Source organism: Oreochromis aureus, linkage group 4, assembly GCF_013358895.1.
Source record: "Oreochromis aureus strain Israel breed Guangdong linkage group 4, ZZ_aureus, whole genome shotgun sequence".
NCBI lineage: Eukaryota > Metazoa > Chordata > Actinopteri > Cichliformes > Cichlidae > Oreochromis > Oreochromis aureus.
In genome coordinates, this window is record NC_052945.1 from 2,208,533 (window position 1) to 2,224,838 (window position 16,306).

At 41.7% G+C, this 16,306-nt stretch overlaps 1 protein-coding gene across 5 annotated transcripts in view; it reads right to left on the minus strand.

The window, feature by feature from the left end:
- Window positions 1-16,306, minus strand: part of taok2a (TAO kinase 2a) — a 97,384-nt gene that overhangs the window by 5,022 nt on the left and 76,056 nt on the right. For 2 of the 5 annotated variants that reach the window (XM_039610855.1, XM_039610856.1), the window contains exons 8-19: window positions 6,132-6,223; window positions 5,966-6,059; window positions 5,788-5,869; window positions 5,527-5,697; window positions 4,976-5,185; window positions 4,758-4,886; window positions 4,114-4,350; window positions 3,769-3,897; window positions 3,134-3,337; window positions 2,799-3,038; window positions 1,396-1,773; window positions 91-273 (exon numbers count right to left, since the gene is read on the minus strand). In XM_039610855.1, coding sequence (XP_039466789.1) covers window positions 91-273; window positions 1,396-1,773; window positions 2,799-3,038; window positions 3,134-3,337; window positions 3,769-3,897; window positions 4,114-4,350; window positions 4,758-4,886; window positions 4,976-5,185; window positions 5,527-5,697; window positions 5,788-5,869; window positions 5,966-6,059; window positions 6,132-6,223 — 2,149 coding nt within the window. The remainder of the gene's footprint in view (window positions 1-90; window positions 274-1,395; window positions 1,774-2,798; window positions 3,039-3,133; window positions 3,338-3,768; window positions 3,898-4,113; window positions 4,351-4,757; window positions 4,887-4,975; window positions 5,186-5,526; window positions 5,698-5,787; window positions 5,870-5,965; window positions 6,060-6,131; window positions 6,224-16,306) is intronic. The other 3 variants (XM_039610859.1, XM_039610858.1, XM_039610857.1) reach the window with 3 other exon arrangements.

The window sequence follows — 16,306 nt, forward strand, 5'->3', positions numbered from 1 at the left end:
CTGTCGGACAGAAAAGCGGCGGTTAGCTCGACCGGTATGCGGGCGGCGCGCTGTGACGCGCTTCGACTGTCAGAGTGAAGTCGGCCTCACCCTCTGCTCCAGCAGCGCCCGGCGGATCGACACCCTCTGCTCCAGGTCCTTCACCTCGCGCTCGTGCTGCGTGTCCGTGTGGATCTTGATCTTGCTCTGGTAGGCGTTCAGCAGCTCGAGCTCCTGCTGCAGCTGCATGCGGAGGACCTGATACTCGGCCTCCTGCGTCTCATCCAGCCGCAGCTGTGGGATCGAAACAGAGCCTCGGTATCAGCAACAAAGTCAACCAGGTGAAAAACAAGTGTTTGTGCTGCATGTGTGCACGTTTTTCTTTTATTTCTTCTCTTTTTATTTTAGAAAATGAAAATCATTCAGCTGAAAACTACAGACAGGAACTGATTCTTCATCCTGAAGATGAAGGTTTCAGTCTTTCAGGCGATCTAACAGAAAATTCAGCCGCTTTCAACTGTAAGTATCAGCTGATGTCCACATGTGAGTCACATGTATCGGTGCACACTGACCAAAAACTTTAGTCACCTCTGTTAAAAATAAAAATTAGGCCAAAATCAAAGGTGTGACTTTTATGATGAGCTAAACGAGCTTGTTAATAAAGTCAAAGATATTAAATAATAAGTTCAGCCCTGAAATATTACTTAATGCCTTCATGTTTACATATATTTAAATTAATAAATATATTTGGACTTCTCTAATCTAAAGCTGCTCTGACTTGAGATATTTTTGGCTGAAAGAAATTAAATTTAAACTCAGCAGTTTTTAATCAGTCGTTTAGGAATATGTTAAGTGAATAACATCCGTTCAGGATTTAATAAACATGGTTGTTTCTCCTCAGTCGGTTTATTTCCTTTAAACCGAGCTGAGCTGTAGCGCTCAGGGCTCTGTACTACGAAGCAAGTTCAACATATCCAGGATATTCTACTCCAATCTGGTGTCCTTTAAATCTGGCAAGCTGGGTCAACCCAGGTTTAACAGTCCAGCTGTGAGCACGTTCACATGGGAGAGGCGGGGTTTGCAGCATGTGACCAATCAGAAACATGGACAGCTGATCGTTCAAAGGAAGAAAAAAGGGGGAAAAAAATCAGGTGGTTAAACAGAGTGAAGGTAAGCGCTGCTGCAGGGGTAGCAGAGGGGGGGGCTCTGCAGGAAAGTGGAAGAGCCGCTGTATTAGTAAAGTTCATCTGAAGCATGGTGATGACAGCTCTGTCACTGTGTGATTTCACACTGATCTCTGACCTCAAACTCCCTAAAGCAGGTTAGATCTGCCGCTCAAGTTGCCATGGCAATGTAAGAAGAGAAAAGCCTCTGTGTATACCCAGGCTGATAAGCCAGGGTTCATCCTGAAGTTACCTGGATAAGCCCAAATCCTGCCTTGTAGTACAGGCCTCTGGTTCTAAGGTGCAGGTTTTCAGGTGTGCTGGTGCTGAAGTGTGGGAAGTTGTCAGGTGTGCGGGGTTTCAGGTGTGGGTGGTTGTCAGGTGTGCAGGTGCACGGAGGTTTCCTTGCCTTACTCACAGCCTGAGAGGACAGCATTTCGTTGATGGAGTGGTCGTACTGCTCGGCCAGGATGGCCAGCTTACGTGTTTGCTCCTCTTTGAGGCGTTTGAGGACGGCCTTGTGGTCGGACTTTGGAGTGCTCTCCAGCAGGTGGTTCCTCAGAGCTTTGTACTGACGGGTCTGGATCTTGCAGGTCTCCTGGAACTGACGCTTGACCTGCAGCTCTTTGGACTGAAACAGAAGGAAACGTGTCAAATGTCCACGGGTTAGAAGCAGCAGTAAAATGAGACAAACCCCACACTGGTTCATGTAAACCGTTCTTGCGCAAATAAAAACATTACTGCTCAGAAGAATCCTCGTAAAGAGGTCAAAGTATCTGCCACATTCTTCCCCTTTTCCCCCAAAGTTCTGCTGATATTGGAAACCTTATGTAGTTTGACTAAATATTTCCACTTCAAGTCATGGCAGTATGTGGGCGGAGCCTATTCCAGTCGTCACAGTGACTAACACGTGACGTCACATGATCTAAACGTGTCAGCAGGTTGCAAAAAAGTTGTACAAATTTTTCTTCATAGTTTCATTTTTGAGATGTACTGATTTTTATAAACTGCAGTAAATGAAAATAAATATTATTGTTGACAATTTGCCCAAAAACTGCATCAAAATTAAGCCTCCCAGAAACGATACAGACATGCACAAAGTCAAACAGGACTTTCAACAGCACCAGTAAACCTTTGAAAGGCCCTGTAGGGAAATAATTACATTTCCCATGAAAAGTGACGTCCCTTCCAATCGTCGCAGGTAATGCGATAGTTCGCGCTGACGTACGAGGTGCCACGAACAGCTGATCGGATCGGCAAACCGTGTTTGTGGATTATAAGGTTTCTATTGTTGCAAGCGCTTTTTACACAATTTTTGCAAAAAGCCATATGTGGAAGGAAACTTGCGACCTGGGACATGCTGAGTGCATGTTATGAATGCAAGTACAACTCCTCCAGTTTCACATGCAAAAAATATTATTGCGCCAGCTTCTGTGGTTGCAATTCTACTGGGATTTAAAAATAGTTTTGCAAATCTGAGCGTGCCCGCTCCGATGGGCTTCAAAGGGTTTTAAGAAACGTGGCAAACCTGCGTGGGACACATTCAGGACGTCGGGCTGAACTGTTACTGCACACGTAAAACATCTGCACAACTCGTGCTTCAGGGATCTTTCTCCAGGACAGCCTGGAGGTGGTGCTGTAATCCTCCCGAGGTACCTTGAGGCTCTTGGGCTGCTGCCGGACCTCCATGGCGTGCTTCTGCCGAAGCTCCTGCTCGCGCCGCTTGTTGTACTCCATCTGATTGGTCAGCTCGGTCTGGTGCTGCGTTCGGATCAGCTCGGCACGGGTGCGCTGCATCGTACCCAGCTGCCTGAACTCGAGCTCCTGGGTGGACTCGTGGTGCCGCAGCAGCATGGCGCACTCCAGGTCCTTCTGGGTCTGCTTCTTATTCAGCTCCTAAAGGATGGAGAACGGCGGGAATCACAACGGATAACAGCCGGAGAGAGCAGAGCAAAAACCTTCGAGCGGTACAAACGCAGCTGGTGTCCCACCTCTCTGAGCAGGTCCTGCTCCAGGTTGTGGCGAGCCAGCAGCATCTTCCTCTTGTACTGGCGGCACTGCAGCTCGTAGTACTGCCGCTGCCGCCGCAGCAGGCTGGCCTCCTCCTCTGCCTGCATCTGCTGCAGACACTCCTTCTGACGGACCAGCCACTCCTGCTTCTCCCGCTTCGGAGTCGACTGGTTCTCGCTCAGCTCCTGTTCAGAGTTCAGAGTTTAAGTCAGGTCAGCACTGTGATCTCTTTATTTCATCACCAGAGTCAGCTCATTTATTGTTAGTATCACAGATCGCTTCTGCTGCTTTATTCTGAAAATCCAGATGCAGTCAGATGCCAGCTGTAACTCAGCTGTGCTGCCTTTTATTTTTCATATCATGCTTTTTGTTGAGCGACTCTATTTTAAACATGGAAACAGCTTCATGTTTCAGCTCCAACAGGAATTTCTCCGTTTGTGGGAGAGATCGTTTCATTTCAAACGCTGATGCTGCAGAGGCTGTTTGGTTTTTCTGTTTCACAGAAACCTTTAATTTACAGCCTGTCTGCACGAACGGCTCCTTTAAGAGCAGCTACGTTTGGTTCACTCTGCATGGCACGCGCAGCTGCGCTGACTGTGGATGAACTCGCTCGGACCTCTTTCAGCTGCTCCTTGCGCTGGCGGTACTGGCGTTTCTGCGAGTCCAGTAAACTGGTGAGTTCCTTCTTCTGCTGGCCCAGGATGTGCTGCTGGAACTTCTTCTCCTCCGCCAGAGCAGCTTTCGTCTGCACGGGCACAGAAACAGGATCCTTACATTAATAAACGAACTGATATTTCACATTAAGACAGATAAAAACCTTTTAATTTATGATCTATGAAATGATGCAAAAACTTAATTTAAGGAATTCCTGTTAAAAACACTGAAATCAGATTTTTCTTTTGGATTCAGAATTCATCAATGAAAAAAACCCTACGAAAGATTATCACAGTAAAAACTGCACCTCCTTCTCCAGGATGGCCTGGTGCTTCTTGCCCAGCTTGTCGGCCTCGGTGGAGAACGTGTTCCTCTGGTTCTCCAGCTCTTTGTCCAGCTTCAGCTGATGCTCGTCCATCTCCGCCTTCAGCTTGTTTTCCAGGCTCATCAGCTGCTTCTGGTGCTGCCGCCTCATGCGTTTGTAGCCGGACATCTGCTCACGCAGCGCCGAGCCCTGCTCGTGCTCCTGGATCTGACGGGTCACCTGGAGGACGGCGGGCAGAGGGACACGACAGCGGCGAGGTTTAAGGACCGCAGCGCTCAGCAGGTCGGCTCGAGTATCAGAAAAATGATCATTTTTAATGTAATCTTGATTAATTCACATGATTATTCACAACTTCACAAATGCGATGCACGTGTGAAAACATGAGCCTGTTTTTACTGAGAACTTTAAATACTGTTAAAGACTAACAGGGAAGAAAGGTGGAGGTGGTGGAGACAAAAGGCTGCCTGTTAGTCCATCGCTCTGTCTGCATCTCTGAGTGCAGACGGTGCCAAAAAGACTGGTCACTACTCTCTGTGGACCAACTCCAGCCTGAGGTCATTTTACTCCACTACAGCTCCATTCATAGATATCTGTGGAACTCCACCTCTGCCTGTGACGGATCTTACCAAAGACGCTGTGCGGATGGTGGCAAAGTGGTCACGGTTTCGATAGAAGGCTCGCCGGCGTCCAGCTGAAGGAGCCTGAGGCTGATCCATCTCCGGCTGGTACGGATCATCGTAGATGTTGTCCTGACCCTGAGGAGGAGGAGGAAGAAGAAGGATCAGGATGGAGAATCCAGAGGTGGCGAGCTGGATGTCAGGTGAGCTTTAAGCCAAGCGCTTACCGTGGGTCGGTGGATAATGGAACTGTTGGAGGTGACCGTGTGCTCGCCCTCCTGCATCATGGCCATCTCGTTGCTGCTGTCGTCGGAGGCGTCGGCGAGGCTGTTGACCGAGCTGCTCTGAGAGCTGGCTGAGATGGACATACTGGGAACAGACTGGGAGCTCTCCATGCTGTTAACGGTGCCCGTTTGCAGCAGGTACGGCTCCACCTCCTGAAATACACAAAATTAAATCTTAAATTTTTCACACATGAATCCTCATCAGGATTCTCTCGCAGCCCGATCACATGACAAGACCTGAAACTGACACGGAGGGGGCGACAGCTCAGACGGCCCGGCTTCGGCTTTCTCACTGTTTTTGTGCACTTTCCCACAAACTCAGAGTCAGGTTTCCAGTAACATTCCCAAAGCTGTACAGGTGTGTCAGAACTGAGAGCCCAGCTTAAAGCCAGTCAGAGGAAAATGTTCTACGGTTAGTTCCCTCCTTTTTTGGTATTTCAATGCAAAAAAAGAAAAAGGAAATCCAAGTCTCCTGATCCGTGCTCCTTCCTCACCTCCTCCTCCTCGCCTCCCTCGGTGACGGGGCCGTTCTGTTGGGTTTCCTGGAACAGGATCTTCTTCATCTTGCGGTACTGCAGGTTGTCGAGCTCCCTCACCGCGTCTTTGGTGCGTGCGATCAGGTCCATGACGACGGTCAGCGGGCGCTCGTGGCACAAGAAGCGATGCTGTGGGAGGAGGAAACGGCAGGTGAACACACAGCAGGACGGGTTTAAAAAAACAAACACGATAAACTGCCCTGGATAAATAACACTCACATTGAGAAGCACGTCCGAGGTAGGCCGGTCCTGGGGAATCTTCTGTAGGCAAGAGTCGACGAAACTGCGGAAGGAATCGGACCTGAAAACAAAAACGCATCATCAGGTCACTGCAGTGTCTCCAAAACGGCGGGATACACGGCGCCACAGGTCACAGGAAAACATGAAGGCTGCTCACCAGTGATTGGACTGCAGGACGGGGCTTTCATTCTGAGCGATGTGGTATAAGGCACTCATAGCATTCATGTTGAACAGGGGGGGTTTCCTCTCCGCTGCAGAAGAACGACAGTTAGCATCACAGAGCCCCAGGCTCACACTTTAAGACCACAGACAGCAGCTCATACCCAGCTCTATGCAGGTGATGCCCAGGGACCAGACATCCACCTTCCCGTCGTACTGGCCCTCGTCCATGGCCAAGATCACCTCCGGAGCCATCCTGGAGAAGACAGAGAGAGAACGGGCCCAGTCATCCGCTGGTGCGCCGCACAACGTGCAACAACCAAAACGTGTTTCAGCTAAATCAAAATAGAAGCTGGACTAAGAGAAAAAACTCAAATATTGTCCACTTCATAACTTATTTTATTATTTCAGATTAAAACTGAACATCAGGGTTCATACGCCTTTTTCAGGGTCAAATTCAAGCACTTTTTAAGCACTTTCAAGGTCCCTTTTCAAGCTTTTCCAGCACATAAAGTGTTTGTGCTGATAACATCATGTACAGTCAGACAGGCATGGAGAACAGCACTGACTGGGAGGCTTTGAATAGATCACATAGTTCAATTCAGCATATAAGACTTTAAGAATGCACAAGCATCTACTTAAAATTATTTATTTAATCTATCATCTATGATATTATGTACAATACCAATGTATTTTGTTCATCTCCCTTAAATAAACAGGCAGCCTTAAAGTATGAAATATTCATATACAAACACATATAAATGTGTGTACTGTCTGAGTGGCTGATTGTGCCCCACAGGCCTCAGTGTGAGCTTGAAGACATTTATAATGTTTAAGTAGTTTAATGTGTCGGTGCTGACCATAAACACATTTTGAATGAAAGCCGGGGAACTTTGGTAGCACAGAAACAAGTGGCTATTCTTTGTGACTATATGGATCACTCATATCACCATTATTTCACCCAAAGGCACCAAGTTAATACTCAAAAAAGCTGCAGCAAAACACACAAATATAAACAGTACTTTCAGCCTTTAACCCTCTGGGGTCCAGGGTGTAACTGGCTGCTTTTGACTACTTTTGATTTGGCCTCTAAAAACTGTTTATCTGTTTTTAGAGGCCAATCTGTTATTTTCTCATTTTGACATAATGTGTCAGCACAATTGATCTAAATTCAGACAAAATTTAAAATACGAGTAGAAAAAAGTGATATTTTTGACTGTAAAAACCACAAACATGTTTAACGAAACATTTTCATAACTTGAAATGCAAATAGAAATTGTACATTTAAAAAAAAATATGCGCAAGGACAAAGTTATTTGGTACTATTTACCTAAAAATGCAGCCAAGGCTCAGACGTATTTTATAAAACCATTTCAAACTATTTACAGAACAATCAGCTGTGCTGCATCAAATAAGGCAGCACACAAATTATTTATGCAACTCCAAAAAATAGTTTGTATCCACTATAAGACAGATGAGAACAGCACAGGGATAAACCTGCAGGTCTGAAAGCAGGTGTGTCACTCAGCGTTTACACTGCAATCTGTCTTTGGTGGCTTTAAGGCAGCAACTGTGACGTTCACTAGTAGAACTGACACACAAACCACAACGACGACTACACCACACACTAACTACACAAGGCAACACACTAACTTGAGACTCCAAACACGGTAAACGTCACAAATCTACCACGTATCAAAACTCGCTCTCTCTTTCTTTCTTCCTAAACAACCAAATGCCACATGTTGCCATATCATTTTTTGATTGGTCGACATGGTACATTTTTCCACCAATAGGGAAGGAGTATTTTTTCTTTTTCTTTTTTTCACTCCCAAGCGGAGAGTGTTTGCTAGCGCTGTCCGTAGAAAACGCCGTTTTTACTGTTTCAGAAACAAACATCGTGTGTATTTTTTAATCATAACTCTGGTTTTACGTGACCTATCAACACAATTTAAAAACTGGTATGTAGCTGAAAGTCCGCACTTTCGCCCCAAGTTAAAACTGAGACATCTGACCCGTCGACCCCAGAGGGTTAATCAGAAAGCCTTAAGTTAGCTAGTTATGTAACGGGCTAATGTTTAAAGCTTTCACTTAAGTAACTCATATTACTGCTAAGTAATGTTAGCTAAGGTCACAGCATATTCCGTAAATCTCCATGCCATGACTAACTGTATAATAGCGCTGCTGTATTGCATCACACTCAGTGCATTTCAATCATTTCTCCAGCGAGTTTGATAGCTAGCAAAATAATCATAATTTTAAAAAACAGCATGTGTAACGTACACGTACTGGGAAACTATTTACTAGGACTCACCTATCATGCGACTGGAGAACGCAAACTCTGCCATTGTTGTTTTCCATCAAACACTCATAAAAACAGCAACCTACAGGTATGTTAGCGCACTCATCCCCGACTGTTAGGGGGAGGGGCGGGGTCACACGTTGAAACAGACAGAGGTGCGAGGCAGCCCAGGCGGGAAATTTTGCTTTTTATGTGTGCCTATGCCAAGAGGCACACATATTACTATTCCTCGGATTTATTATGTGTGCCTATGCCAAGAGGCACACATATTACTATTCCTCGGATTTATTGTGTGGATGCTTTATGCATCCACACTATTGAGTTCCTGTTTCTCTTTATTGTGTGGATGCTTTATGCATCCACACTATTGAGTTCCTGTTTCTCTTTATTCTTTATTATTCTACTTTATTATTATTCTAGTTGCAACTTTTTGCACTTTTTTTGGCACTTTTCTACTTCCACAATTTTCAGCCGATTTTCACCGTTCAAATTTTAAACTATTCTGCTATTTCTGCTAATGTGCGCTATGACTTTTGGTATTTTTAACTGTTATACTTTTTAAAATATTAAGCTTTTTATGCTTTTTTTTGTCCCATTGAAATGAATGGAAAACTTCCAAAATTCTGCTAAAACTTGCTTGATTTTGAAACTTAACTACTTTCTCATACTTTCGCCTAGAACAACCATTCAAATTTTAAAATGTTCACAAATTATTGGGCTATTCATGAATGATTCAGCTTTTTTTCATATCTGTTACCGTTTTAATCTTATCCCTCTTTAAGTTTTGAGTTTCATTTTGTGATTTTCACAAAATACATGCGTTGTTATGGTTGCTATGCACTTGGCTTTCAGTGTGCCACTGAAAGTTTTGCAGTTTTCTTCATGTCTGAACAACTTCTTGCTACTTGCTCAGTCTTCACTCCACTTCCACAATTCATACATCAAAACGTAGGTATTTTTGCTGGCTTTCAGAAAATGTTACTATCATTGTTGTGGGATTTATAGAATTTTGGCAAATCTCCTCAGACCAACACAAAGTCTGGAAACTCTCCATAGAAAGTCTATGGAGAGTTTGTTCAAAATCACCGCTGGAGTTCTGTAATGAGAGGCATATTCGAATCGTCATATCTCCCTAACAAAGCGAAGTTAAGACATGAGGCTTGTGCCAATATATCTTCAGACACTCCTGACGCTCACAGTGTATGATTTTTTTTCTCACCTATTACCATTTGGCCATGAATTACGTTTGTTTGAGGGTAGGAAATTTGTCCCTCGCTCAGATTTCTTCAGATTTCAAACTCTGGAAATGAACCACTTTTTTCTCTCGTCATATCTTTTGATAGATTTCCACACAGACCTGAAAATTTCCATGACTGTTCACCAAAGCCTGCTGTCTCTTACGGTGAAAGAATGATATCAATAATCCAAATAGATTTAGAGTTAGAAAGCGTTGTTTGAGGGCAGGTCAAGGCAGTTTTTGCTTCGCCTCTACTCAGTTATGGTGCATTAGAAGTCAAATATCTTTAATAATTCATATTTTAATGATAAAGTGTCAACACTTGAAGATTCCCCCATCTCTTCTGAACAAAACGGTGTAAGAATGACCGTTCTAGCCCCTACGGTTAGGAAATTATGGCCATTTGTTTGAGAGGAATCCTCACTATGAGAAATACACTGCAGAAATCCTGTCTCTCTCTGTGCTGAGTGTGTAAAAGCGGCTGCACCTGTTTTGGCGGGGAAAAAGTACACAGCCTCTCTGATTGGTGGATTCAAATTTAGCAGCTCCCAGGCTGTTTGACTGACCTAGAAACTTGATTTTCTCTCCTGTGTGTGTGTGTGTGTGTGTGTGTGTGTGTGTGAGAGAGAGAGAGAAAGAGAGAGGAGAGAGAGTTTTATGGGAGCATCTTATTATATGATTTAAATTCAATATATTTAGACTGGTTGACTGAATTTGATTCTGTGTGTGTGTCTCTGTGCATGTGTGTTTCCATATGTGTCCATATTTGTGATTGTGTCACTGTTATATTTTTTTGCTGATTTTTTTCATTTAACAATTACATTTGAGGGACCCTTAGCATGTTCAGGATTCTTTCAGCTGTCCATTTTGCTTTTCCAATTTTTCTATTTAAGTTATTACTATTGTGTTGAGTCATAGCATTTCTGCTGCTTTTCAGGATTTGTGCTAAATACAGCATTTCTGCAAAATCATACTATGTCTGCTATTTTATGAGATTTGTGCTAAATACAGCATTTCTGCTAAATCATACTCTTTCTGCTATTTCATAAGATTTGTGCTAAATATAGTGTTTCTGCTATTTCTGCCAAATTTAGTATTTTTGATTAATTAGGGTTTTCTACCAAATCATAGTACAGTTTTACTGCCTTTTATAGGATTTTTAGAGGATATTTATATTGCTTAATATAGTATTTCTGCTTTTTATAGGATTTGTGCTTAATATAGTTTTTCTAAAAAATGTAGTATTTATGCTTAATCATACTATTTCTATATATTTCTGCCAGGTCCCCAGGCAGCTAATCCTCTGTGAGGACTGATACATACAAATACATATCAGGGCCTGCTGCGGCTTCCCAGCCAGCCAATCATATCTGGGGTCTGCCCTTTCTTCTCTCGTCATATCTCAGCGACAGATGTACAAAGAGCAATGCAAATCACAGTCAAAGTACACGAAAGTACGCTGATTCACCCAGTACAAGAATTATGCTTCTAGTCCACCTAGTTTTTGAGTTACACGACGTTTTGTAACTGCAAAAAACGGCATTTTTCGCCTCTCACCGCAATCTGATTCTGACTGCTCATCACCCTGTTTTCCAGGCACTCGCTCTTGTTCCCAGTGGCGCAGTTGGTAATGACATAGGTCTGCAACCCAAAGGTCGTGGGTTCAATTCCACCTTGGGCAACATGTGTTTTTTCCCTACAAATTAATACACTATCACAGACCACTAATTCATATTCATCATTTATTACAATTCTGCAACCTTTTATGATTTTAGCAGCTTTTGTAATATGGACCTCAGATTCTTGTTAACACTCCATGGCACAAATACTGTTCCCTTTAGGCTGTGTGTGTGTGTGTGTGTGTGTGTGTGTGTGTGTGTGTGTGTGTGTGTGTGTGTGTGTGTGTGTGTGTGTGAGTGTGAGAGAGAGAGAGAGAGAGCGAGAGAGAGCCTTTTGATGGGAGCATCTTATTATATCACTTAAATTCAATATATTTAGACTGGTTGACTGAATTTGGTCCTGTGTGTGTCTCTCTGTGCATGTGTGTTTCCATATGTGCCCATATTTGTGATTGTGTGACTGTTATACTTTTTTTGCTGATTTTTTTTTTCAATTAACAATTACATTTGAGGGACCCTTAGCATGTTCAGGATTTTTCCAGCTTTCCATTTTGCTTTTCCAATTTTTCTATAAGTTATTACTGTTGTGCTAAGTCATAGCATTTCTGCTGCTTTTCAGTATTTGTGCTAAATACAGCATTTCTGCTAAATCATATTATTTCTGCTATTTCATAAGATTTGTACTAAATATAGTGTTTCTGCCAAATATAGTGTTTCTGCTTAATTATAGTATTTCTGCCATTTTATAGTATTTGTGCTAAAACATAGTATTTCTACTAAATGTAGTATTTATGCTTAATCATACTATTTGTATATATTTCTGCCAGGTCCCCAGGCAGCTAATCCTCTGTGAGGACTGATACATATAAAATTTACATATCAGGGCCTGCACGGCTTCCCAGCCAGCCAATCATATCTGAGGTCTGCCCTTTCTTCTCTCGTCATATCTCAGCGACAGATGTACAAAGAGCAATGCAAATCACAGTCAAAGTACACGAAAGTACACTGATTCACCCAGTACAAGAATTATGCTTCTAGTCCACCTAGTTTTTGAGTTACACGACGTTTCAGTAACTCCAAAAACAGCGTTTTCGCCTCTCACCGCAATCTAATTCTGACTGCTCATCACCCTGTTTTCCAGGCGCCGCTCTCTTTCCCAGTGGCGCAGTTGGTAATGACACAGGTCTGCAACCCAAAGGTCGTGGGTTCAATTCCACCTTGGGCAACATGTGTTTTTTCCCTACAAATTAATACACTATCACAGACCACTAATTCATATTCATCATTTATTACAATTCTGCAACCTTTTATGATTTTAGCAGCTTTTGTAATATGGACTTCAGATTCTTGTTAACACTCCATGGCACAAATACTGTTCCCTTTAGACTCTGTGTATGTGTGTGTGTATCAATATTTCTCCCATTTTAAAGTATTACTCCTCTATAATTGTATTTCTGTTAAATCAAAGTACTTTTACTACATCTTAGTACTTCTGCTCAATCATAGAATTTCTGCTAAATCATAGTATTTCTACTATATTATATTTTTCTTTCTAAATATAGCATTTCTGCTATATAATTGTATTACCGCTATGTTATAATATTTGTGCTAAACCAGAGTATTTCTGCTGAAACATAGTATTTCTGCCAAATGATAGTATTTCTGTCAAATTACAGTATTTGTGCTAAAACATAGTATTTTTTTTAAAAATTTCAATATTAATAGTAAATTACAGTGTCTCTGGTAAATCGCAGCATTTCTGCTATGTTGTACTGTTTTTCCAAATCATAGTATTTCTGTAATGTTTAAGAATGTTTGGCTAAATATATTCTTTCTGTTATCTTATACTATTTCTCCTAAATTCTTGTATTTTTGAGAAGTTATCGTGTTTCTGGTAAGTTACAATATTTCTGCTAAGTTCTGCTATGCTATTGTATTTCTGCCAAGTATTATGTTTCCTCTAAGATATTGCAGTTCTGCTAAGTTACTACATTTTAGCAAAGTTCCTTTGCTTCTGCAAAGTTTTTACAAATTCTGCAACTTTTCAGCTTTTTCTGCTAGTTTCAGCAGACAGCTTCAGCATTACAGCATCCACACTGCATTTTCGCAGGAAATGCAAATTTTTCTAGTTCTTTATACTTTATTATTGTGTGGATGCCCTAAAGGGCTTCCACACTATTGAGTTCCTGTTTCTCTTTATTCTTTATTGTGTGGATGCCCTAAAGGGCTTCCACACTATTGTTTTCCTGTTTCTCTTTCTTCTTTATTATTATTCCCCTAGTTGCTTCCGTACACTTTTTGGCACTTATCTACTCCCTCAGTTTTCAGCCGATTTTCTCCGTTCAAACTCTAAACTGTTCTGCTCTTTCTGCTAATGCCGGCTATGACTTTTGGTGTTTATTACTGTTATACTTTTTAAAATATTACACTTTTTCCTTTAATTTGTCCCATTGAAATGAATGGGAAACTTCCACAATTCTGCTAAAACTTGCTTGTTTTTGAAACTTAACTACTTTGTCATACTTTCACCTAGAAACTCCATTCAAACTTTAAAATGTTCTCAGACTATTGGGCTATTCCTGAATGATTCAGCTTTTTCAGATCTTCTACCGTTTTAATTTTATACCTCTTTAAGTTTTCAGTTGCAAAATTGTGATTTTTCAGAAAATACATGCGTTGCTATGGTTGCTATGCAATTAAGTCAGAGTGAGTGCTGGTCCGTTCTGAATTTTCTCTTCATGTCTAAACAACTTCTTGCTACTGACTCAATTTCCACTCAACCCCACAAATTATACATCAAAACGTAGGTATTTTTGCTGGCTTTCAGACAATGTCACTATCTTTATTGTGAGATTTACCGCTTTTTTTGCAATTTGCCTCGGAGTGACACAAGGTCTCAATACTCCCCATTCAAAGTCTATGGGGAGGTTTTGAAATTCAGAGCTGAAATTCTGTAACGGGAGGCATTTTAAAATCGCCATATCTCTTTAACAAAGCAAAGTTAGGACATGAGGCTTGTGCCAATATATCTTCAGACACTGCTGACACTCACAGTGGAAGCAGTTTTTACAATTATCTTACCGTTGAGCAATGAATTACGTTTGTTTGAGGGTGGAAATCTGTCCTTCTCTCAGTCTTCAAACTCTGGAAATGAAGCCGTTTCTTCTCTCGTCATATCTCCATGACGGAGGTAGAACGAGCTATGAAAAATCGCAGTCAAAATACACCAAAGTCCGCTGATTCACCCAGTACAAGAATTATGCTTCTAGCCCTCCTAGTTTTTGAGTTACACGACGTTTTGTAACTCCAAAAAGCGGCGTTTTCGCCTCTCACCGCGATCTATTTTCTGACTGCCCAAGTATCTGTCTTTCAGACCGCCCCCTTTCCAGGTGGCGCAATCAGTAATGACACGGCTCTGCAGCTCAAAGGTCGTTGGTTCAATCCCACCTTGGTCCACGTTTTTTTTTCACTACAAATTTATACACTATTACAGACCTGTAATTTATATTGCTAATTTATTACAATTCTGCAAAGTTTTATGATTTTAGCAGCTTTTCTAATATGGACCTCAGATTCTTGTCAACACCACATGGCAGAAATACATACAAGTAAACAGCCTGATGAAGCAGACAGAAGCAGTACCTCTGATTGGTGAATTTGAGCAGAACCAGGTTGTTCTGCCTCTTTTCAGCAGAAATTCTGCTCATTCACCTCTTTTCAGCGCAATGTTCTGCTTCTTTCCCTCTTTTCTGCAGAAATTCTGTTGATTTACCTCTTTTCTGCAAAATTTTCAGCCCTTTTACCTCTTATGAGCACAATTCTCAGCAGCTTCTGCTCATTTCACCATAATTGTCAGTCTCTCCATCTCCTTCCTTGTGAGAGTCAGTTTGGCACAGTGAGATGAGTAGCCACCTTGAGCCCAGGAGGGCGGGCCAGGTTCGAAACATAGACTGTCTGCAACATAACAGTATATCTGTTATGTTATAGTATTACTACTAAGTCACAGTATTTCTGCCAATTCAGTATTATTTGTACTAAATCATACTACTCGTGCCAAATCATAGTATTTGTTGCAAATCATAGTATTCAAACCAAAATATAGTATTTGTACCAAAGCATTGTATTTGTATGAAGTACCGTATTTCTGCCAAATCATAGAATTACTGCAATTTCACAGTATTTTGAGGAATCCCTTTTGTGATAGTATTACTTCTAAGTCATAGTATTTCTGCTTTGTCATAGTATTTGTACTAAAACGTAGCATTTCTGCCAAATCATAGTATTACTGCTATCTCATAGTATTTGAGTGAAATTACAGTGTTTCTGCAAAAACATTGTATTTCTGCTAAATCATAGTATTTCTGTTATCTTAGAGTACTTGTACTCAATTATAGTATTTGTGCCAAAGTTGAGTATTTCTGCCAAATCATATTTATGTGAATTTGTACACTGTAATATCGCTGTATTACGTAGTGTCTAAGTAGGAGGCTGACTGTTACTAAGTGCATCAGTGTACATAGGTCATCTCTTGTGTTGGAGTGCCCCTCTTGTGACGCCTTTTGGGTAGTGCCTTAGTAAATGTGAACACTGCAAAGAAGTGGTATCAGACTGGTTTGTAGTGGAGGAATTTGTTGCCAGTTTCTTTCATCTTTAATCCGTATTCATGTTGTAATGTAGTAACTTTTGTGGCACAAATACCACAATATGGCAGAAACACTATGTTTTGGCACAAATACTTTGATTTGGTATACTTTACCTTCACCCCTTTTCAGCAAAATTTTCATTTTTTTCACCCCTTTTCAGCACAAATTCCATTTTTTGGGGCTGTTTTCAGAAAAAAAAACTCTTTTCAGCAGAAATTCTGCTGATTTACCTCTTTTCAGTGCAATGTTCTTCTTCTTTCCATCTTTTCTGCAGAAATTCTGCTGATTCACCTCTTTTCTGCAAATTTTTCAGCTTTTTACATCTTCTCAGCACAAAACTCAGCAGCTTCTGCTCATTTAGCAAAATTGTCAGTTTCTCCATCTCTTGTGTTTGTCGGAACAAGTTTAGTTCAGTGAGATGAGTAGCTTCCTTGAGACCAGAAGGGCCAGGTTTAAATCCTGGTCATGGGATTTGAACACCTGTTTTCAGCACAAATCTCAACTTATTAGCTGTTTTAAGCAGAAACCTGTTTTACGC